At 39.8% G+C, this 23,186-nt stretch overlaps 1 protein-coding gene across 2 annotated transcripts in view; it reads right to left on the bottom strand.

The window, feature by feature from the left end:
• The window catches only part of NDNF (neuron derived neurotrophic factor), a 41,496-nt gene extending 19,636 nt beyond the window's left edge, over nucleotides 1-21,860 (bottom strand). Inside the window, exons 1-2 of one of the 2 annotated variants that reach the window (XM_073571997.1) lie at nucleotides 21,517-21,860; nucleotides 4,821-4,862 (exon numbers count right to left, since the gene is read on the bottom strand). In XM_073571997.1, coding sequence (XP_073428098.1) covers nucleotides 4,821-4,825 — 5 coding nt within the window. In that variant the 5' untranslated portion in view covers nucleotides 4,826-4,862; nucleotides 21,517-21,860. The remainder of the gene's footprint in view (nucleotides 1-4,820; nucleotides 4,863-21,516) is intronic. The other variant, XM_073571998.1, reaches the window with a different exon arrangement.
• Between the last annotated feature and the right edge of the window lie 1,326 nt (nucleotides 21,861-23,186).

The following is a 23,186-nucleotide window of genomic DNA, read 5'->3' on the forward strand; positions in this document are numbered from 1 at the left end:
CTGGGGAGGAAAACTTTTTTTAATCATAGAATCATAGAATCATAGAATCATAGAATCGTAGAGTTGGAAGGGACCTCCTGGGCCATCTGGTCCAACCCCCTGCTCAAAGCAGGATTCGCTAAATCATCCCAGTCAGATGTCTGTCCAGCCTCTGTTTGAAGTCTTCCATTGAAGGAGAACTCACCACTTCTCGTGGCAGCCTGTTCCACTCATTGATCACTCTAACTGTCAAAAAGTTTTTTAGAGGGGTTGTCCACTATTCGGACCACCCCTTCTCAGTCACCATCGTTGCCCCATGTAAAATAATAACAGTTATACTCACCTCTGGTGTGGGCACCCTTTCAGTGATGTCGGTGCCTACTCTCCTGGGGCTCACTCGACATTATGATGTCAAGGCGGCCATGCAGCCAATCTTCAGCCACTTCCCCTTTCACTTCTGTCAAACTAAACTTACATCCAGAAGTAGTGAGAGCATGTTGCTGCTTTCTGACATTCTCTGAACGTCAGTTACAGTAAGCAAGTAAGAGGGAAGTGGCCGGTGACTGCCTGCAGGGCTGGTATGACATAATAATGTCATGCCAGCCCCGGGAGAGTAGGGGCCAACATTGCTGGAATGGCACCTGCACCAAAAATGAGTATAGCTGTTATTATTTTACATGGAGCAACTATTGTGATTGAGAAAGGCTTGTCCGAGTAGTGGACATCCGCTTTAAGATAATGTATCAAGTTTATCAAGGCCTTTGTAAAATCACAAATATATAATAACTGCATTAAATGACAAATGGAGATCTCCTGAATTGATCCACTCAGCTTTGTTCATCAGGGTGTAAACTTAATCTGATAATACTATAAATATTTTCGTCTGAGTAATCCATACACAAGCCACGGAAGGAATGACCTTCGCAGTGTTTGCTGTTGTTTCGGACCCACAACGAGAACAATAGGCGACTTTTAGAAGAGGTTGTGAAGTGGCAGACTGTACAAGACTCTTTTATTTACAAAGATGGAGCTCTCTTTCATCTTACAAAAGGAATGGATATGAAAGCCAATGGAAACAACTTTAATGTAGGACTTGAGAAGATAAGAGGTAATCTGTTCACATGTTTCACACTGGCTTTTCTTGAAGTTTAAGGCATGACAGATGTTCATCAGGGTTAAAGTTAATCGTGTAGCCCTGATCGTGCCATTCTTACAATTACATTACGACGTAACAGTGGATAAAACCTGTTGGTTTACATTTAATATTTATAAGTAAAATCTAATTAGATATAAATTTATCAAGCTAAATGTGGCAGAATGCTGTCCTTTGTGACTTGCACCGGATTTATTAGGAACTTTTGATACTCTGTGCGTAATCAAGGAAAAAATCTAAGGCAAGTCGAACTTCTCGACCGAGTTTGAGTGAATCTGTCAAATTCAAATTTTGGCAGGTTTTTTCATCTCTACCTGTTAGGTTGTTGATAAAGTCTATGCTTTAAAGTGTTCACAGTGTCTATGAGCCAGACTAGACAGCTGATGATAAGCAGCGATTTTCACTCAAACAGACCCATTGCTCCCATGTATCACATGGATGGCCATTCATTTGAGTATGGTCCATACATTATTTCTCAAGTACAGGTCACTGAAGATTAAATAAACTGACATTGGCAACTTCCCCCAACAAAGTAAGCTGTTTGTCTCTGAAGCCTCACCAGAGGTGACCAGTTGATGGGTGGCTTATTAAAGAGGGTGTCCTTTACACTAGGCTAAGGGGAACATTTTTTCTCTTATGTTTGGTCTGCAGCGCTAAGTTTACTCTGCTATTGAAATCATTAGTGGATTCAGCTATCTTCCTCCACCAGCAGTCTCTTTACTGCTTTACTTGCCTGGCATATTTTGCCATAGGTTGACTTATGCGAGGCAAAGGAAACCCAACCAACATTTCTGTCTCATTCATTATGCATAATGAATAAAACTGAAATTTTGGCTTTGTTTGTGAGCAGATAGGGACATGACGAAGTGACTGCTTGGTATTCACTAGAGCCTCTGATGGTGAAGATAGGGTTGGCCGCAGGTAGTCACCAGGTACCACTCCAGGGCAGTCCCCGAGTCTGCAGCAGATGACTGGAGGGTCAGAAACACATATATGAGGTACAGGAAGATGACAGCAAATGGTCAGACAATCCGTGGTCAGGGCAGACCTCACAGGATCAGAGTTCAAAGCCGATGTGAAACAGTATGGGTATACAAGCTGGATTGATAATGGGACAATCAATAAAACAAGAGCATGAACAGGATACTAGTAGTCAAACTAGCTAGGAACCAACATTCAGGCAAAGAGTGGTGGTATGAACTGGAAAATAAACCCAATGCTGCGTAGGGAAGTTAAACCCTGCAGGTCATAGCAGAGCTAAGTTACTGCAGAATCTGGATGTGCCTCTTGCAGCCAGGTGGAGACAGCAGGGAATTGCCACAGGGTCAGAAGAGTTTCATGAGGATTCAGCATGGTGCATTGACACAGGAAGGAGTATATATATATATATATATATATATACAGTACAGACCAAAGGTTGGGACACACCTCCAGGCTGTGTAAGGGCTATTTGACCAAGAACGAGAATGATGGGGTGCTACGCCAGATGACCTTGCCTCCACAGTCAGCAGACCTGAACCCAATCGAAATGGTTTGGTGTGAGCTGGACCGCAGAGTGATGACAAAAGGGCCAACAAGTGCTAAGCATCTCTGGGAACTCCTTCAAGACTGTTGGAAGACCATTTCCGGTTACTGCCAAAAAGTATGCAAAACTCCACCAAGAAAACTGGTAAAACTTCCTGTCAAATATATACAAACCCAAAAAGGAGGCAGAATGTCCAAAATACTGAGAAAGTAAGGATCCTTTATTCATAAACATTGCATATGAAAAGTCTCTGTTGAGAAAGGCTCTACAGAGAGAGCTGAAGCATAGCTGGTGTTAAGTGCATAAAGCATCCTTTACTTTTTCACTATTTTGGGGAGGAACGGTGGCACAGTGGTTGTCACTGCCACTGCAGCCTTGCAGCCCTGGGGTTCCGGGTCCAAATCCCACCAAGGACATCTGCAAGGAGTTTGTATGTTCTCCTCGTGTTTGCATGGATTTCCTCCGGGTACTCTGGTTTTCTCCCACATTCCAAAGACAAGTATGACATTATGACACAATAATGTGTGTAAAGTGCTGTGGAATTAATGGCGCTATATAAATGAGTACAATAAATAAAAATATTTTGGATGTGTTGCTCCATTTTCAGTATATACACCTGTCCAGTTATGAAACAACACCGATTGTGAAGCAATTTCTCCTGCTGTTGTTCAAATGGCACAGACAATAAGTAGAAATTATAGAATGATAGGCGATTAGCAAGGTAACCTATATAATGGAGTGGTTCTGCAGGTGGTGACCACAGACCATTTCTCTGTTCTCTGTTCTCTTTCTTCTTGGCTATTGTTATGGTCACTTTTGCATTTTGTCATTGCTCTCACCTCTAGAGGTACTGTACAGTAGCATGAGGTAATGTCTACAACCCACAGAAATTGCTCAGGTAGTGCGGCTTATCCAGGATGGCACATCAATGCAGGCTGTGGCAAGAAGGGTAGCTGTGTCTGTCAGCACAGTGTCCATAGCATGGAGCAGATACCAGGAGACAGGCCAGTACACCAGGGGATGTGGAGGGGCCGTATGTTCCCTTTATTTTTTATATACAGTGGGGGAAATAAGTATTTGATCCCTTGCTGATTTTGTAAGTTTGCACACTGACAAATATATGAACAGTTTATAATTTTTATGGGTACGTAAATAAAGAGATAGAATATCAAAAATAAAAACCATAAAATCTCATTGTGTAAATTATATAAATTTTTTTACATTTTGCAATGAGAAATAAGTATTTGATCTCCTTCCAACCATTAAGAGTTCTGGCTCCTACAGACCAGTTAGACGCTCCTAATCAACTCGTTACCTGCATTAGGGCCCCGCCACACATAGCGACTCACCAGCGATCCCGACAACGATATCAACTTGTCAGGATCGCTGGTGAGCTGTCAAACAGACAGCTTCACCAGCGATCAGCACCAGCGACGCCGAGCGCTCAGCGTCGCTGTGTACGTTAGTTACCAGCGCGCTGATGCAGGGAGCTGGTAACTAAAGTACACATCGGGTTTCTAAGCAGCACGCGTCACTTAGAAACCCAATGTGAACCTTGGTTACCAGCTCCCTGCATCAGCACGCTGGTAACTAAGGTACACATCGGGTTTCTAAGTGACGCTCACTGCTTAGATACCCGACGTTTACCCTAGTTACCAGTGCGCTGATCGCTGGTCTCCCGCCTGTTACACGCAGTGATGTGTGCTGGCCAGCGGGAGACCAGCGACAAAAAAAATGTCCTGACTATTCCAGGATTATCAGCGATAACTGGCAGGGGGGCCGATCGCTGGTCAGTGTCACACACAGCGATTTAGCTGGTGAGATCGCTGTTGCGTCACAAAAATTGTGACTCAGCGAGATCACTATGTGTGACGGGGGCTTTAAAGACAGCTGTCTTACATAGCTACCTTTATAAAAGACTTCTGTCCACAGACTCAATTAATAAGTCAGACTCTAACCTCTACAACATGGGAAAGACCAAAGAGCATTATAAGGATGTCAGGGACAAGATCATAGATCTGCACAAAGCTGGAATGTGCTACAAAACCATAAGTAAGATGCTCGGTGAGAAGGAGACAACTGTTGGTGCAATAATAAGAAAATGGAAGAAATACAAAATGACTGTCAATCGACATCGATCTGGGGCACCATGCAAAATCTTACCTCATTGGGTATCCTTGTTCATGAGGAAGGTGAGAGATCAACCTAAAACAACACAGGTGGAACTTGTTAATTATCTCAAGGCAGCTGGGACCACAGTCACCAAGAAAACCATTGGTAACACATTATGCCGTAAAGGTTTAAAATCCTGCAGTGCCCGCAAGGTCCCCCTGCTCATGAAGGCACATGTGCAGGCCCCTCTGAAGTTTGCCAATGAACATCTGGATGATTCTGTGGTTGGGAGAAGATGCTGTGGTCAGAGGAGACAAAAGTTTATCTCTTTGGCATTAACTCAACTCGCCGTGTCTGGAGGAAGAGAAATGCTGCCTATGACCTAAAGAACACCATCCCCACTATCAAGCATGGAGGTGAGAACATTATGTTTTGAGGGTGTTTCTCTGCTAAGGGCACAGGACTACATCACCACATCGATGGGAGAATGGATGGAGTCATGTACCGTAACATCATGAGTGACAAACTCCTTCTCTCCGCCAGGACATTAAAAATGGGTTGTAGCTGGGTCTTCCAGCAAGACAATGACCCAAATCATACAGCCAAGGCAACAAAGGAGTGGCTCAAAAAGAAAAACATTAAGGTCATGGAGTGTCCTAGCCAGTCTTCAGACCTTAATTCCATAGAAAACTTATGGAGAGATGAAGCTCCGAGTTGACAAGCGACAGCCTCAAAATCTTAATGATTTAGAGATGATCTTCAAAAAGGAGTGGACCAAAATTCCTCCTGCCATGTGTGCAAACCTCATCATCAACTACAAAAAATGTCTGACTGCTGTGCTTGCCAACAAGGGTTTTGCCACCAAGTATTGAGTCTTGTTTGCCAGAGGGATCAATTACTTATTTCTCACTGCAAAATGAAAATAAATTTCTTATAATTTATATAATGTGATTGTCTGGATTTTATTTTTGATATTCAATCTCTCAATGTCAAAATTAACCTATCCTTAAAATTATAGACTGTTCATTTCTTTGTCAGTGGGGAAACTTACAAAATCAGCAAGGGATCAAATAATTATTTCCTTCACTGTATCTATATATATACGGTGAAGCATTGCCAGTGGCTTCACTGCTTGTATTTAATGCAGCTGTTTCTGACAAAGACATTCCATGCCGAGCAAACAGGATGTGCACGAGCCCGGATCATTTCCTGTTGGTTGTATAAACTTTATTACATAAAATAATAGTTATCACTGAGATATTGTAATCAGCTCCCACAGTTTAGAATAACAATCCAATGATTAGATTGTGTTCTAGAAAACAATGACACATGACCATTGCTCATACTGTGTACTAGTTACATAGGGAAGTCGCTGAGATGTCTTCTAGAAGTCTAACACTCCACCTGTGGTTTACTAAGGGAGTTCTTCTATCAATTCTTATACTGTGATATACTGTAGGATTTACTTGTACTTTTGTGGGATGAAAAATGAGTAATAAAACAATCAAATAGCTGCCTTATGTAAAATGGGCTTCATCCCAGTCGAAGGGTTTTTTCATAAAACACAAAAGGTGGGTCCACTGCTTAGGACCCTCAATAGCCAGAGTAAGGAGTCTTTCACAAATAGTGTCTCTTGATCTGGCAGACATTGTTCTTCTTTGCATTACCGAGCTGCCTTTTTTCCTGCAGTGGCCATTTTCCTTGTAATTAACAGCTAATCCTTGAGGGGGTATTTACTTTCAGTTCATAGTTCATGGAACTAAGACTAATATGGGAAATATTCAATCAGCTTCTTTAGAGCAGTGCTTTCACCCGTGAAGAAAGTTTTACACCATGAATTCTCCTCTTTCAGTACAGAAAAAAGTCTCCTGTTCCTCCTTGTTGAGGATTAGGAGAGGAAACGGGTGTACAAAACGCCCCTCATGTGAGCAAACGGAAGAAATCAAAGCTCATAATGATATGATGATGGTAAAGCAACAACTGCATGAGGATTTCATGTCCTAACCTTACTTATCACTACTTACTGCATGAGGATTTCATGTCCTAACCATACTTATCACTACTTACTGCATGAGGATTTCATGTCCTAACCTTACTTATCACTACTTACTGCATGAGGATTTCATGTCTTAACCTTACTTATCTCTACTTACTGCATGAGGATTTCATGTCCTAACCTTACTTATCACTGCTTACTGATTGCACATGCCACATTTTTATTACTTAAAGGTGATTAAAGAAAATGTCTGCATGCTTTATTGCACTACTTAAACGGATCGTTCCTTGTATGAAATAAAAAAATCAGTTAAACTCACCTACTGGTGTTGATCAAGTGAAATCAGCACTTGTGTGACGTTATTATGCAACATAACCGCTGCAGACAATCAGTGGCTGCCGAAAGGATGCAGCGCTCGCTCACAAGGCATTATAATGTCTTGAGAGGTCAGTATAAGGTGTTTTTTTTATATTACACAGGGGATTACAGCATTAGAGATTGTCCAAGTAGTGGAAAACCCCTTAAAGGGAATCTGTTATCAGGTTTTTGGCACCTAATCCCAGAGTAGCATCATTTTGAGACAGATGCTGATTTCGGCGATATATCACTTAACAGACTGCTTTCTGTAGTTTTAATAACATCACTGTTTTATCAACAGGAGATTATCACTAGTAATGCTGCTGTCATATAGTCCTCCCTATTCATAATCTTTTTATAATCCTGTTCATTCCACTTATTGGCAGCTTTATGCCTATGCAGAGTGTACACAGAAAGCGTCCATTCAGTGTTGTGGGCGGGGTTATACAGAGCTCTGCATTCAAAGAACTGCTAGATCTGCAGCTGATAAAACAGTGATTTTATCAAAACTGCAGTAACCAACTCAGTAAGTGACACCACTGAAATCAAGGTCTCTGCCCCTACATTATGCTGCTCTCAGATGGGGTAGCCAATACCTGATTACAGATTCCCTTTTTTTATTCTCTTTGGCATAGTGCCAAAATGAAGCAAATGTCAGATGGGTGACATTAATTACTATTAAATGCAACAAATGAAAAACAGTATATAAATATAAATGAAATAATTTCCATTTTAACCCTTTAAGGCCAATTTGGCTTTCTTTTCTTAACTCATTTAAATTTCTGAATAATAACTTTTTTTTTCTTCATTTTTCTGTTTTTTGGCTAAATGAGTTATGTTATCAATGGTAGGAATTCTGGGTATGAATGCTTTCATTAACTGTCATTTATTTTTTGGGACCTTATTTTTTTTATTTGCATGTACACATACATGGAGCATAACTTTTTTACCTTTCCATTAATAAAGGTTCACAATAGTTTTTTTTTTCTTTTTGGTGAATAGTACCATGCATGTTTATTTTTTTATGTCAGTTCCTTACTAAAAATGATACATCCCTGGAAGTGGAAACTCTGCTGCTCTTAGATAGAGTAGTATTCACCTGGTGACAGAATCCATTTAATAATGCTAGATCATTCTAAATGCAGAATAAGGACCATTAATTTGGTAGAAACTAGAGAAGAGTTGTACATTATCATCTAGAGGGGTTGGACAAAATAATGGAAACACCTAACGTTTTGGCATCATAATCTTCGAACATGTTATAAACATGCAAACCGTGACATATAGTAATGTTTTGTAGTTGATTATTTGTGATATGTGTATGTAAATTAAGTGTTTGTTTTACAGAATTGTAAGAACATTGATGAGAACCTGATACCAATGGCAGAGCTCTCGGATTTTCAAAGAAGCCAAATTGTTGGTGCTCGTATGGCAGGCGCTAGTGTAACAGAAAGTGCCCGAATGCTTGGCGTCTCAAGAGGTACTGTCTCCAAAGTAATGACTGTGTTTAAAAGAGAAGGAAAAACGTTCGCAGCAAAGCACAGGTCCGGCCGAAAGTCGAAGTTGACTGAGAGAGACCGTCGGACTCTAAAGCAAATTGTGAGAGAGGATTGCAAGACCACGGCTCCGAAAATCACTGCTGAACACCTACAAAACCGAGTTTCCACGAAAACTGTTCGTCAGGAGCTGCACAAATCTGGATTCCACGGAAGAGCTGCAATTCGAAAACCTCTGCTCTCAATGACAAATGTTTCCAAGCGTTTAGAGTGGTGTAGAAACCTCCAGAATTGGTCCCTCGAGCAGTGGAAACATGTGATATTCTCAGACGAATCATTGTTTACCCTATTTCCGACCTCCGGCCGAGTGTACGTTTGGAGACAGCTGAAAGAAGCATTCCATCCAGACTGCCTTCTCCCAACAGTAAAACATGGTGGAGATTCTGTGATGATCTGGGGTGCTATTTTGTGGAGATCCGCCAGGCCAATGATATCCCTTCATGGAAGAATTAACAGCCAAGATTCTTTAGGCATTTTGGACGACCAAGTGCATCCTATGGTTCAAGCACTGTTCCAGGAGGGGAACGCCATCTTTCAGGATGATAATGCACCAATTCATACAGCTAGAATCATTAAAGCATGGCACGAGGAACATTCTAATGAAGTTGAGCGTCTCATCTGGCCCCCACAATCCTCAGACCTCAACATTATTGAGCATTAATGGTCGATTTTAGAGATTCAAGTTAGACGTCGATTTCCGCCGCCATCGTCGCTCAAAGAACTGGTGGGTGTTTTAACTGAAGAATGGGCTAAAATTCCTTTGGAAACAATTCACACCTTGTATGAATCCATACCTCGGAGAATTGAGGCTGTAATCGCCGCAAAAGGTGGACCTACACCATATTAAACTAACTTTTGTTGATGTTTCCAAGTGTTTCCATTATTTTGTTCAACCCCTGTATGTAGACTCGGATTTCTTACAGGCTTTTGTCGCTCTGCAGCTTAAAAAGACACTTTGACTGCACCAATCACAGATGTTGCTCAACCTGAGAGTAACTTACTGTCCATACTCGTTCATTTTTACCTGATTAAGGCCTACAAGGCTGAAACGCGTTGTTTGTTTTTTAATAAATTTTTATTATCAGTCCTTTATTAAGTTTTTTTATTTGCTACACATAGCCAATAAAATATCACCTGATTGAACATCAGAGAAACTTGTTTTTTTTTTGACAATACAACCCTCTTTTTCAAAATTGGGTAAAGGATCCTCTGAAGGAAGCGCCCTGAAACATCTTCATTCACAGAGTCCTACAACAATTATTTCCTTTACAAAACTTATATTCATTTCTCCTAAAAAGTGCTGTTACTCCAATGGTAGGTCTCTAGCACTTGCTTATAGCTATGGCATGGTATATTCGCAATATAGACAGAAGTGGTAGTAAGTCAGTGTTCTGGAGAACAGCTATATCCTCGCCTCGGATTTGGCACTCCACAAATCAAATCAGGCTTTTGATGTCCGTTCATTTATGTAGCAGGCTGGAAATGAGCTGGACTCCATTAAAGGCATAATTCTCCAGAATACGACAGCTGTCGAGGTTACCAGAAAATAGAAGCATTGAGCCGTGGCGCTGTTCATTTACCGGTCTCAGCATTGCTCTTGATAATGCGCAGGAAACCTTTTGACATTAGAAATTCAAGTAGGCAAAGGCTGTAGTTGTGGCTGTAGGATCCATGTTGTAGTGCCCCTCTGGTAATGTGTCACTCAGACCATGTCTAAAGGTACATTCCACACATAGAGATGAACCAGCGATCCCGACCAGCGATATGACGCGGTCAGGATCGCTGGTGCATCGCTAAGTGGTCGCTAGTGAGCTGCCACACAGGCAGATCTCACCAGCGACATCGCTGGGGATGGGGGTCACTACTTACCTGTCAGACGCGGCGATCCTGACGTCCTCCCACCCGCGTCCATGCGTCGCTCGTCGGCGCCACAGGAAGCCCAGCAGGAAGATGATGATGAGAAGCGGTCCAGGACCTTCTCGCGCGATCAGTGATAACCAGCGGGGGAGCCTGTCGGAGGTAAGTATCAGACATAGCGATATCGCTAGCAATATCGCTGCTACGTCACAAAAACCAGTGACGTTATAGCGATATTGCTAGCGATATCGCTTAGTGTGACAGGCCCTTTACAGTCATAAACCTTGGTTCTTCTAATCTCTATACCTGCAGCATCAAGTTTGGCTCATTGCTGTCTAGTAGTTTGATATAGTGCTGACGTATGAAGAACCAGGCCTTTTAGGATGGTTAATGTCTGTACAATGCCTTCTGCTGCACTTTCAGAGTTTAAGATGAATTGCTTTTGCATTTGACATATAAATCTACTTCTAGGTCACCAGTTCCTCTTTAGCAGACCAGGCCCAGAATGTGTGACAGAAGGGAACATGTAATGGTATCATTTATCTGTGATCACATCTATCTATATCATCTAAAACTCTGCTTAAGGCTTCAGTGAGCAGCACATCAATGAGACTGCAGCCTGACACCAACTAGGAAACTTTACCATCCCATATGTCAACCTGAAAAGTGGCTGTGTAGTAACTGTGTGTAGAGGCTACCAATCACTCCTAATTATATTTATCTAGGGTGCACAAATTACTTGCTACAATGTACCATGTCTAATTGCAAGGTTTACATTCGTAATTGTATTAATGACAGAATTACATATAATAGTAATTACTTGCATGTGTTAAATAAAATTTGCCACACTATAAAGAATAAAAAAGCATTAACTTTATCTACTGTATCTATTTATCTATCTATCTATCTATCTATCTATCTATCTATCTATCTATCTATCTATCTATCTATACAAAGAAAAACTGCACAGCACAGTTAAAATAGGGTGCAAAGCCCCATGGGCACATACCAAACCTTCTTAATAAAGTGAAAAAAAGTTGAAGCAGCACTCCATAATGCAGCTCTTTATTGGCCCATGTGGCAACGTTTCTGTCCTAGATGAAGACTTTCTGCTTCAACTTTTTTTTACTTTATCTATCTCATATATATCCATCTATCTATCTCTCTATCTATTTATTATCTATATATTGATCTATCTATTATCTATCTATATATCTTAGCAAAAAAAAAATGAAACAGCACCAATATTTAAAGAAAGAAAAAGTAGGGTGCAAAGTCTCCCAAACAGTTTTCCAGTTGTAAAATAGATAAAATAAAAAAAAGGCAGCACTCCAAATTTAGCAAAGAAAAAAGGACCTTTAATAGACAACGTGGCGGCAGCGTTTTGGTTACACACTGACTTGAGAAAGGTTCTGTGTAACTGAAACGTCGTCACCACATCACATGGGCTATTAAAGGTCTTTTTTCTTTGCTAATTTTGGAGTGCGACCTATTTTTTATTCTATCTATCTATCTATCTATCTATCTATCTATCTATCTATCTATCTATCTGTCTATTATTTATCTACTCAAAGAAATTGAGGCAACACACCATAATCTTCCAAAAATAAAGGTGATTTAATAGCCCATTGAGGCTATTAGTGGTTCACATTTTTGAACCGACATGTTGCCATCACTTTGAGCTTTTAAATTGCCACTATTTTTTGGAAACCCATGGTGTGTTGCCTCAATTTCTTCTTCTTATATTGAGAGTAGGTAATTACCTGGAGGCTTGGCACCCTGATAAAACCAATTTGGCTGGTGCTGCTTCATACTTTTGTCTATATAGAGGAATGTCGCTTGCTGCAAAAATGGATAACGCATTTGTACTTGTGTTTTTTCAAGTAAAAAAAAGTCAAGTCATTTGATTTTTTGCAGTAAGAAACTTTTACCAGTCTCATGGCCCATTTTACATTTCTTTCCACATTATATATGTCTGTGAGTGTTTGTATTCTAGCATTTGTACACGCCCTTTAAATATGTCTAAACACAAATGACTCTCGTATTCTTTAGATAAAAAACAACAATACGTACGCCATAGATGTGCAGTATAATCAAGGTTTAACGTCAAATATTTCTTCTAGGCTGCACTATAGTTCTGAGCAAAACGCGGGAATTTTAGCTTCGCTCATCTAAAGAATTCCTTTTGCTAAATAATCCGCTTAAGAATAGCATTTTATGTAACCAACGCCTTTACATCCCTGCTCACAATAATGCTCTAAACTGTGCAGAACACTGTCTCTGATGCCAGCATTCCTCACATGCATGTAACAGAAGAGGACAAGTCTTGTATATGCAGAACACATGAATTAGGTAGATGATCCATAACCACATGCGATACCTTGAGTTTTTTTCCCTTCCCCTACAGAGCTAGGCCACAAAGATCAAGAGAAATGAAAATACTTGCAAAAACAACTCAAATGTTCTTTTGAAAATGGCATCCACACCTGTTTTTGTATATTCTAAGAGCATTAAATATTAATGATATATTGTATATAAAGTTAGCGTTTGGAAACCTTTATTTGGCAAAACTTAATTCGTGAAGTACTTCCTTGGATTAAAGTTGTCGGAACCATCCAATTTCAGCATAGCCTCCCGACTAGTCTCCGACAGATGAGGTATTGGGCATTTTCAATTTAAATCCCAATTCTTTTGCCCTTCCTAAAGATAACCAAGTATCAGAGGTGTCTGACAGTGGCTTACTTCTCTCTCCCCATTCATTGAAAACACATGCACCTTCATGGGTATGGTGAGAAGGGATAGCTAGCTGGTGACTGAACAAGCATCAAACTGACATTTATTTAAAAGGTTCTACATACATGAAAGCACCACTCCAGCCTTTTTTTATTGCAGCCCTGAAGTGGTGCTTCTTACCAACCGCCATCTCCAACTTCTATCGTCGCCACTCCTGTCGGATTGCGGCAGATTGTGACCTGCCAGATCACTCCAGCATTTGTTGGAGTGAGGCGGAGGTCACTTTTCATTGTGTCTATTAGAGCCTTGTTCTGGCATTGTTCTCACTCTCATAGGCTGAGCTTGAGCACTTGTGACTGTTACTTCTGACTTCTGACTAGTCAGAAGATTTGGCCACAAGATGGCGCCACAAAACTGGAGTGGCACCAATAAAATGTAAAGATGGCGGCGAGTAAGAATAAGACTATGATAAGGAAACTTAAATTAGAAGCACCACTCTAGTGCTGCAATAAAAAAATCCCACTGGAGTAGTGCTTTAAAGTTCAAAGCTCCTCTTGTGTTTCTGTTACCATTTCCATTTTTTATGGCTAAAAGAACAGCATCTCTAGAATTTGTGTCTATTATCTGTTCATCTGTAGTATATACATATGTTACACTATGGTTTCCAGTAGTGACCCATATTAAGGGGAGAATATTTAACCCTTCTAGTCCATACTGCCAATAGGGAGGGATGACTATTGCAAATTGAAGAATGCTTGGCACTTCCAGTCCCACCCTCGGCAGCCTAACATACTGGATTGTTCTTCAGTCTACATTATATGGCACATTTAGGGATTGGAAGTTTAGTTCAATGATTCAGCTCCTGGTAGGCCGCATGAAAGTTCAGTATACAGCTCCTGTCTCTTTAAGAGTCTTTACTTATACATATTTATACATATTTTTTCACAGTTAACTTTTCAGTCCAGATGTACAACATGAAACCAGTGTCTGTCTACTCAACCATGTCATTATAGATGAATATCTGACATGTAGAGTGGGCAGCTACATAAAGAGTCTTTTAATGATAAAACTTTGGCTGAACTGGACTATATTTTACAAGCAAATTTTGTTCTAGGAACACATGTACATTTAATAAGAGAAACATCTTTGTAACCTATCAACTATTCCAACTGAGGAGTCATATTTTTGTCTACCAAGCATGCCAGGGCCTGACTCATCCAATCTTTCCATCCATTATTTGTAAACCTGCAAACCCCATCTTCTGTGGCTGGAACTGATTGTGTATGTCCTAGCTCGTTTCATGATTATCTTGCCGTGTAAACAGGCTGCCGGTCACCCAATGAACGAGAAACACTCTCATTCGTTGGGTGAAATTATTTTTTTATGCAGCATAAAAGATCACCATTCATTGTGGTGCTTTGTCACTGCCGAGAATAATGGCAGCCCAGTACTGATCACTCAGTTATTTGCTTTGGGTTTCCTGGGTAAACAGGCAGTCAAACGACTGACCGCCAATTGGTAAAAGTTCACCGCCGGTTGATCCATGAAAAAAGACACTGTTTTTACATTTTTTAACACCATTGTACAGTTTATTAGCTGAACATATTTCTATGTATAAGCAATTTGTAGTGCATAAGATCCACTGTGGCCTCTCATCATCGTCACATAAGACTAACTAAGGAAAGCACTTGGAACTAGTGATGAGCGAGTGTGCTCGTTACTTTAGTTTTCCGAGCATGCGCCGGTGTTCTCTGAGTAGTTTGGGCGTGCTTGTAGATTAAATTTGTGTCTCCGCAGCTGCATGATTTACGGCTGCTAGACGACCTGAACACATGCAGGGATTTCCTGTTTGTTAGGGAATCCCCACATGTATTAAGCATGTCTAGCAGTCGGAAATCATGCAGCTGCGGAGACACAAACTAAATCTCTGAGCACTCCAAAATACTCGGAGGACACCTGAGCATGCTCGGAAAACTCGAGTACCGAGTATACTCTCTCATCAGTACAGGCAATCCATGCCAAGCACAAACAGCAAATATAGATTTCCTGTGCCTCCTGCAGGAAGGGTCCCTCCTATTCAACAAGACAAGAATGGGAGAAAATAGATAACTCTTTCCTGATACAAATGTAAATCAGGTCATTATTGTGACTAGACCAAGGCTTGAGTTTGTGAGATTTCATATCATTTGCTCCTCCAGATTAAAACCTCACTGGACAGTAATTAATCCTACTCCTTCATCAGCCAATGACTGGTTTGGAATTGAATGAAACATACAAAAATGTTCTTGCTCAGAAAGATCTGTGAATTACTTGTGCAACAGTTCTCATATTTAAGATGCTGCAGTTTCACCAATGTACTTGTTGGTTAACGATAATATGGTAACATACAATCACATCTTCTTTTAAAATTCATAAAAAATTTTAAAATGCTCATCTACGTGAGTTCTTTTTCCTACATTTTTATTAATCTCTCTATTAGGAAGTTCCTGCTTTCATCACTAAGTGTTGCAGGAACACAAACGAGAGGCTGCACAGTGGTTAACACTATCTGTGCATACCAAAAGATGACATTAATATTTTTACTTACTAAGTTGTACCAATATGAAGTAGGTGAAATAATCTATTCTATTATTTCAAAACACTGTTTTTCGGTGATTACTTTGTATCTCCATTCATACTCCACCCACACACACAAATGCGGTGATTACTTTGTATCTCTGCTCATACTCTACCCACACACACAAATGATACACCATTTGAAAGGTAAACTTGTCCCCTTCAGCAAGAAAATAGCCAAACAAACCACACATCCAGGTTTGATCAAAAATACAGTTTAAACATTAATTTTCATAATCCTGCAGTAAGGAAAAATGACCTGCAGGTGGCACCACAGTACCCCAAAGCACACTACTGCAAAGCTGCTTACAGATATCACAAACAAATCCAAACATTTGCCTTGGGGGCTTTCCAGCTTGCCGAACTGCTTGTCCAGCCTATTTCAGGCTAATTGGAGGATTGCACACTTCACTGTGGGTGGAACCTCAACCGGAAGACATTTTTTGGCCTCTACTTGAAAAAAACAATTTATTGTATTACCAATCTACATATATAAATACCTGTCTATGTTCATCATCTTTTGAAATACATTTACATTTGACCAGCTTGCTTTTTCTGAAATTGCCTGCGCCCCCGATGACCAATGTGCGAAAATTTCACACGGGTCAACTAGTAATAATAATATTAGCAAATACCTCCAATTAGAAATGTACTGTAGTATAGTAGACATTCAGTATGTCGCTTACCCCATATGCAGGGCAGCACAGTAACTCAAGTATCCATGGTTACGACCACTCATATACTAACAGTTAGTTATTGAAATGCCCTGCACATGGGGTAAGTGACATAGTGAATAAGAAGAACTATACTACATTTCTAATTGCAGGTATTTGCTATTATTATTATTACTACACCTACTACATATAGAGATAGGATCCTGAAGATAGGAATACATCCTCACCCCAATTCACTCAATAAAGATGTACTTGTACATTAAGTACATTCGATTTTGGTCCCAATCACAGAAATGTCCCAGTTTATTCTTTGCATGCCTGTAGGAGAGAGCCATTTATGCACAACACCATACAAACAGACAACAGATGCACACGCTCCAACTAATTAATAACATGGATTGAGACAAAGTCACAATAATCAAGAGGTCGATTAAAACAAATGTGAAGTGAAATTCACCATGTCATAAATAGGGAATTAATATCTTCAATGTGTAAATGTAAGGAAACAAAAATGGATAAGACATTTATACCACAAAATCTGTTCAGATGTAAAAACAAACCTTATGGGTATAACAGTTTGGAAGGAGGAAATTAGAAGTTAATATCCAAGAAGCTAGGCTTCCTACATCCGGGGCAAAGGTCCAGTTTACTATCCTAGCCCTGTACATAAAATCCCTGCAACGATAAAGTGTTGATATTTCCTCTGTCACCCAGCAGCCACATGCCTTGGGTGCTCCCTTCTAGCTACGCTCCTGGTTATGGGAACATAGTAAGGTTTTAGGAAAATTGGGCTCTTCATAGGACTAAATGACTTTTCCAAGATCCTTATTCATTGAGAATCTTTATTTCATGTAAGCCCTAATTATAGAGCTAAGGATGAGAAGCTGAGTGGCCTCTGCTAATTGACTGACTTTGCTGCTAGGACGCCATAGCGCTCACCCCCTTTGCCGCTGAGTTACAGTATCCTCCTCAATGCCATGTCTTGGCACTGACACCATTTTTCAGAGTAATAAGTATTTTTTTTGCGTAATGTAAAGCAATCTGAAGAATTTAGAATTCCTCCAGAAAACAAAAAGACAGAGAAGTATTTTCAAAGATTAAGTAATAGCGATGATGTGCTACAGTCTATAGGAGGATTTCTAAAAGGGCATGTCATCTTTCTTCATTCCTCGCAGTGTCTCCAGGACAAACACGCTGCAGGCGAAGCTTAGAGGAAGCCCTTTTGCGTGCAGTTTAATTCTGAATGTTTTGAAAAGGAACTGGAGTGAGACAGTAATAATGCTCCATGATATCTATTTCTAGCTCCCCGTGACGTCATTCCCTATGTGCCTGTAATGGGCGCTATTTCAGAAATGCACCAAGCAAACAACAAACTCGAAAAGCTTTTATTTAAAGGCTGATCTTTCCATCCTCAAGATAGATGTTACCTAACTAGATGCTACATAGGAGTAATAATCACAAGGAATGAATATTATATGAAGTGTATTCCATGTCTACTGACTATCTATCTATCTATCTATCTATCTATCTATCTATCTATCTATCTATCTATCTATCTATCTATCTATTATCTATCTATCTATCTATCGATAGATCTATCTATTTTCTATCTATAGATCTATCAATCTATCCTATATCTATCTATAGATCTATCCATCTATCTATCTATCTATCTATCTAGCTATTATCTATCTATCCCATATCTATCTATCTATTATATATCTATCAATTTATCTATTATATATCTATCTATAGATCTATCTTTATCTATCTGTCTATTATCTATCTATCTATTATCTATTTATCTATCTATCTATCTATTATCTACCGTATCTATCTATCTATCTATCTATCTGTCTGTCTGTCTGTCTGTCTGTCTATCTGTCTGTCTATCTATCTATCTATCTATCTGTCTATAAGCTATCTCTCTTTCTAACTATAATCCATCTGTCTATCTATCACTTTTATTTCCAAGAATAATCCCTTTTAGAGTAAAAAAAGTGGATTTCATAAAGAAACTTTGGTTGAGTTTGTACTATTTTATGCTATTTAACTACTTGAAGATGATAGAATAGACACAATGCTTGTCAGAGTTTAATAATTATAATATTAACATTTTTTTAAAAGCATTTAAATAATCGGAGATTCCATCAGATGCTGGTCTGTCTGTAAACCCCTTTGGAAAATATAAAATAAACCATCTTCTATGTCTCTCATTTAGTTCACTTCAAGCCAAGGGCTATTTCGTGTTTTAGTCCGCACTGTCTTCCAAGAGAATGAGTTACATAACGGATAGGATAATTCCATGCTCTATATTGGAGTGGTTTCGGCTAACCCACATTTTTCTGGCTAGTCTTCTAGTCTACATAAAACAGATAATAGAAATGCTGGCAGCCGACATGTGGTTTACATGAATACACCACTGCTTTGTACAGAACCTGCTTCTAAAAATCGTATTTACAGGTCTCAGGAATGAATCTAACTTGCTCTTGACTTTATTTGGGTTATTAGCACATTTATAGTTACAACATTTCTGGAGCTGCCCTACATCTCATTACTTCTTCACCCCTTCTGAACTTCAGTGATCCAGATTGTGTGATTAGAGAAAGCGTTCCATATATTTCCCTAGAGTGACACATAGTGGCAGTAGAAGGGCACAGCATGACACTGGCACGGGCCGACAATACATCTGCCTTCAGAACTCCATTTCTATGTCTGACCTATTTTTTGCCTTGTAAGGAGAACAAGAATTCTAGCCGATACATGTAACCAGTGAAGAAACAGAAACCGCTGCATCCAATACAGATATCCTATAATAACAATTTAATCATAGATATAAGGTTTTTTTGTATTTGCTTATTTTGAAGATTCTATCTATTATCTATCATCTATCTATATACCTACCTACCTATCATCTATCTTTCTCTTTCTTGAGGGTAATCAAGATGGAGTGATAGCAAAACAATATCTTATAAATTTTCAAGTGGTATTAAAAAACAAATGGAAGAAAATGGAAGTATAAGAAAAACTTGTCAACTCCATTGCAATAATTTTCTTACAATGTAGACAAGCATAGCCACATAAACTCACAATGTACAGTAGATACACTGTAATAAAATTTGTAGACAATGTTTTTTGGTCAGGGTAATTTTAACTTAAACCATCGTACTTGTTAGAAACCAAGTGTGCCACATGACCCCGATAGACGATAAGACTTGTGATCTTCTTTAACAGCTCAACTAGGGAGAAGATTCATTTCCTACATCAAAAAAAGGGACAACGGCCAAAGCTTCACTCAAGATACACCTTGTGTTCTCCCAAATTAGGTCCTAACATTAGCATAGCCTATAAAAGAATATTCAAGATATTAAATTATAAAGCAACACATATCCGTCTCAGAACAAGATGATGTTCCACTTTGTTTTACAACTCTTTATTCAGAAGCCATGCTGCTAAAGTCTACAGTCCTCCAGCATATCATGTTCATGATGTCCCCTTATCATTTTACTACCCAGAACATCACAAGGAGCCAGGTTCCTCTAAGCCATGGCCAAAATGACCCCTACATTGATTTGCCCCAAGATTACAGGATGCCACCTCATAAGGTCATCGCTATATGTAAAGGGATACACTATGAAAACAAGACAGCCATATGTTCCCTAGACAGTGACATGTGTACCGAGAGATTATTTGTCTGCTAATCCATCTCTTTTGATCAAGCCCTACCTTTAGCATCCTGCTGATTCATCCCTAACAAACAAATCTGCTTAGGGCAGGCAGCGAGGCTTAGCCTCAGCGTAAAGCTGAATTATTAAAACAAACAAGACACAAAATTCAAAGTCGGTCACAATAATATCGAGAAGAGATCATTTCTGCCAAGTTTACCCTACAAGTCAAATACCTCCTCCAGTTACAAGTCATGTCATAAAGCGGCACTGATTGTGCACTGGCAGCAATATCAAAGCTGTAATTTCCTGGGTCTGCTCTGCAAGAAACTTTTCAAAGGTCTTGGAACTTCCAGAGACCAATTAACTCATTCAAGATCTCTGCAGACAGTCATTCCTTCACTCACATCCCCAGCCCTTGGGCTTTGCTTGGGAGAGGAGATGCTTGGCTACTTTAACGTAGTGCAGCAATTTGTGAGTCGTTGATTTTTAATATCTTTTAGATATTTGCTTTCGTTTCATAAAAGGAAAATAAAAACAAGACGCAGCAAATGTGCACAAATATTTTCATTGCGTGCAAGTCTCCGTAAAGGCAGGAATTATTAGTATTGCTTGCTCAGTAGATAAAGTGGATTTGCACTTGATGAAAGAAGAGCAAAAATTATTAACAAAAGAAGAGAGAGTCTCTCAAAACAAAATGCGTAGAAAGCTGAGTATATCGTTCAACTTCTGTGGACTGTATGGCTTTTGTACCATCATCGTACTTTATGTTCTTCTTGTAATGCTTTGCTTGTACAGCATCATTAATTCCACAGACATGATCATCGCTGTCACCATTGGGGCTCACAATCTAAATTCCCTATCAGTATGTCTTTGGAATGTTGGAGAAAACCAGAGTACCCGGAGGAAACTCACACAAACATGGGGAGAATGTACAAACTCCTTGTAGATGCTGTCCTTGGTGGGATTTGAAACCAGGACCCCAGAGCTGCAAAGCAACAATGCTAACCACTGAGCCACCATGCTTAAGACCATAAAAAACTCAAATGAACACATTATGATATAAGGCATGATGATAATGCGCAGAGCAGATACACAGATATATATATATATATATATATATATATAGAGAGAGAGAGAGTCTTCAGATTTTGTATTAGTCTATGCCTGATGAAGAGACCTGAGTCTCGAAAGCTTGCAATGTGTAACCATCTTTTCAGTTAGCCATTAAAAGGTATCAACCACTGAGGACTCTCTATTTTTCTATATACAGAGAGGCACGGTTTTGCTTACCTTTCAACTAGATGCTTCCGATGTCACCGTAAATGTCCCTGGACTCTCTGATGTACGCCACCAATTTTCTTCAGGTTGCAAGTTAGATGCAGTCACAGTTTGTGCACTTTTTTCAGTCCTTCTAAAACTTGATGAGCAGGGGTAATCTGTAAAGTGACAGGTATAATGACAGCCGGTGTATTCTGGTATCCGATATCCTCACCAGTGAGAGGGCGCAGTAGTTCTTTGCAGAGATGCTCTGCTGGAAAGTTGCTGAGCCTCTGCTCTGTGTGTTAGGTGTCTGCTCCCTCTCACTCTGATCCTGTAGTGCATTGGTGCTGAATGTCAACAGCAGAGCACACAGCCTTCCCTCCCCTGTGAATAAATCCCATGCACCTAGCCCACCAACCAATGTAGGACGGGACAGACTCCTGAACCAATCACTGCCCCCTATCCCTGCTCACTTTCTGAATGGTATGAGGCCCGGCCCACCTTCACTATAAAAACAAAGACAGGGGCACAAGCAGGCACCACAGACTAAAGAATGACAAAAGGATGGAGTAGAGGACAAGCAGTAAAAAAAAAAAAAAAACAAGGGGGAGAGGGGGCAGTCTGTGAGGCTTGCAAAGGGTTACCAGGACCACAATGCGCTGACAGCTTGTATGGTTTCGATTCATAAGATTTGTTTTAGAAAATAACTCTCTCAACTTGACAAACAAATTTCAATTTCATCTCATTTGTTTTCACATTGTTTGTTTAGGACGCTCCACTGGCCATATTTCACATGGATTTTGCATATTTAGCAGAGCAGAAGTCATCATATCTATCACAGCTGTGCTGGTCAGATATTAGAATATCTGGGGTCTTAAATATTCTTTTCTCGGAGAGATCGTGATGCACAGAAAGTACACCTAACGACACATATATATACTCAGTACATATTCCAACATAAACTGCGTACGGTAGAAAAGAACACGAAAATATAATGTAAGTGATTCACTTTGCTTGTTTTTCAGGGCAGTGTTTTTAGGATGGAACATAGGTTTTATTGAAAAAGAAGCCACAGAAAGCTCGGGAAAGGAAAAGAAAACACGCTTGTTTTTTGTATAAATAGTCTTTTGCCGTGAAGTTTCCAGACACCAAACCAAATGCAAACTGCTTCATAAACCCTCCGCCAAGCCAAATCCGTGGTCACTGTGCATTCATTAAAATATGCAGTCATGTATCAGATGCCAAAAGAAAAAAAAGTCTGAAAACATAGATGTGATCCGGCGTCTTATCTGGGATGACGAGGAGCGAGGCTGTGAAGTACTAGGATGTCTCGTGTTATGCATCTGCCGGCCGCTCGCGACGTATTTTACAATTGCCATATAGCGCTACTTTCCTTTTAATAAGACACCAATTACTAAGTTTGTTTTACAGTGTAATTCATTGACTCAGACAGGGGAGGAGGCGGATTTCAACTACTGCCATTTTTATTTCAAATCATAAACATAAATTTTAAGCCACCCGTAATAGATTGTTTAAGTTTGGCAAATCGGATTATATTATTGTAAAAGGAGATCAAAGATATATTGCTATACTGTAAAGTCTCCCAGCTTTGACTTGCATATGTTGGATAATGAGAAACAGCTCCTCTACACACCGGCTTCTTAACACTGATCAATCACGAGAAGCGAAAATAGAGCGAT

Source organism: Dendrobates tinctorius, unplaced genomic scaffold (assembly GCF_039654945.1).
Source record: "Dendrobates tinctorius isolate UK_male_01 unplaced genomic scaffold, ASM3965494v1 ptg000030l, whole genome shotgun sequence".
In the NCBI taxonomy this organism is placed as follows: Eukaryota; Metazoa; Chordata; class Amphibia; order Anura; family Dendrobatidae; genus Dendrobates; species Dendrobates tinctorius.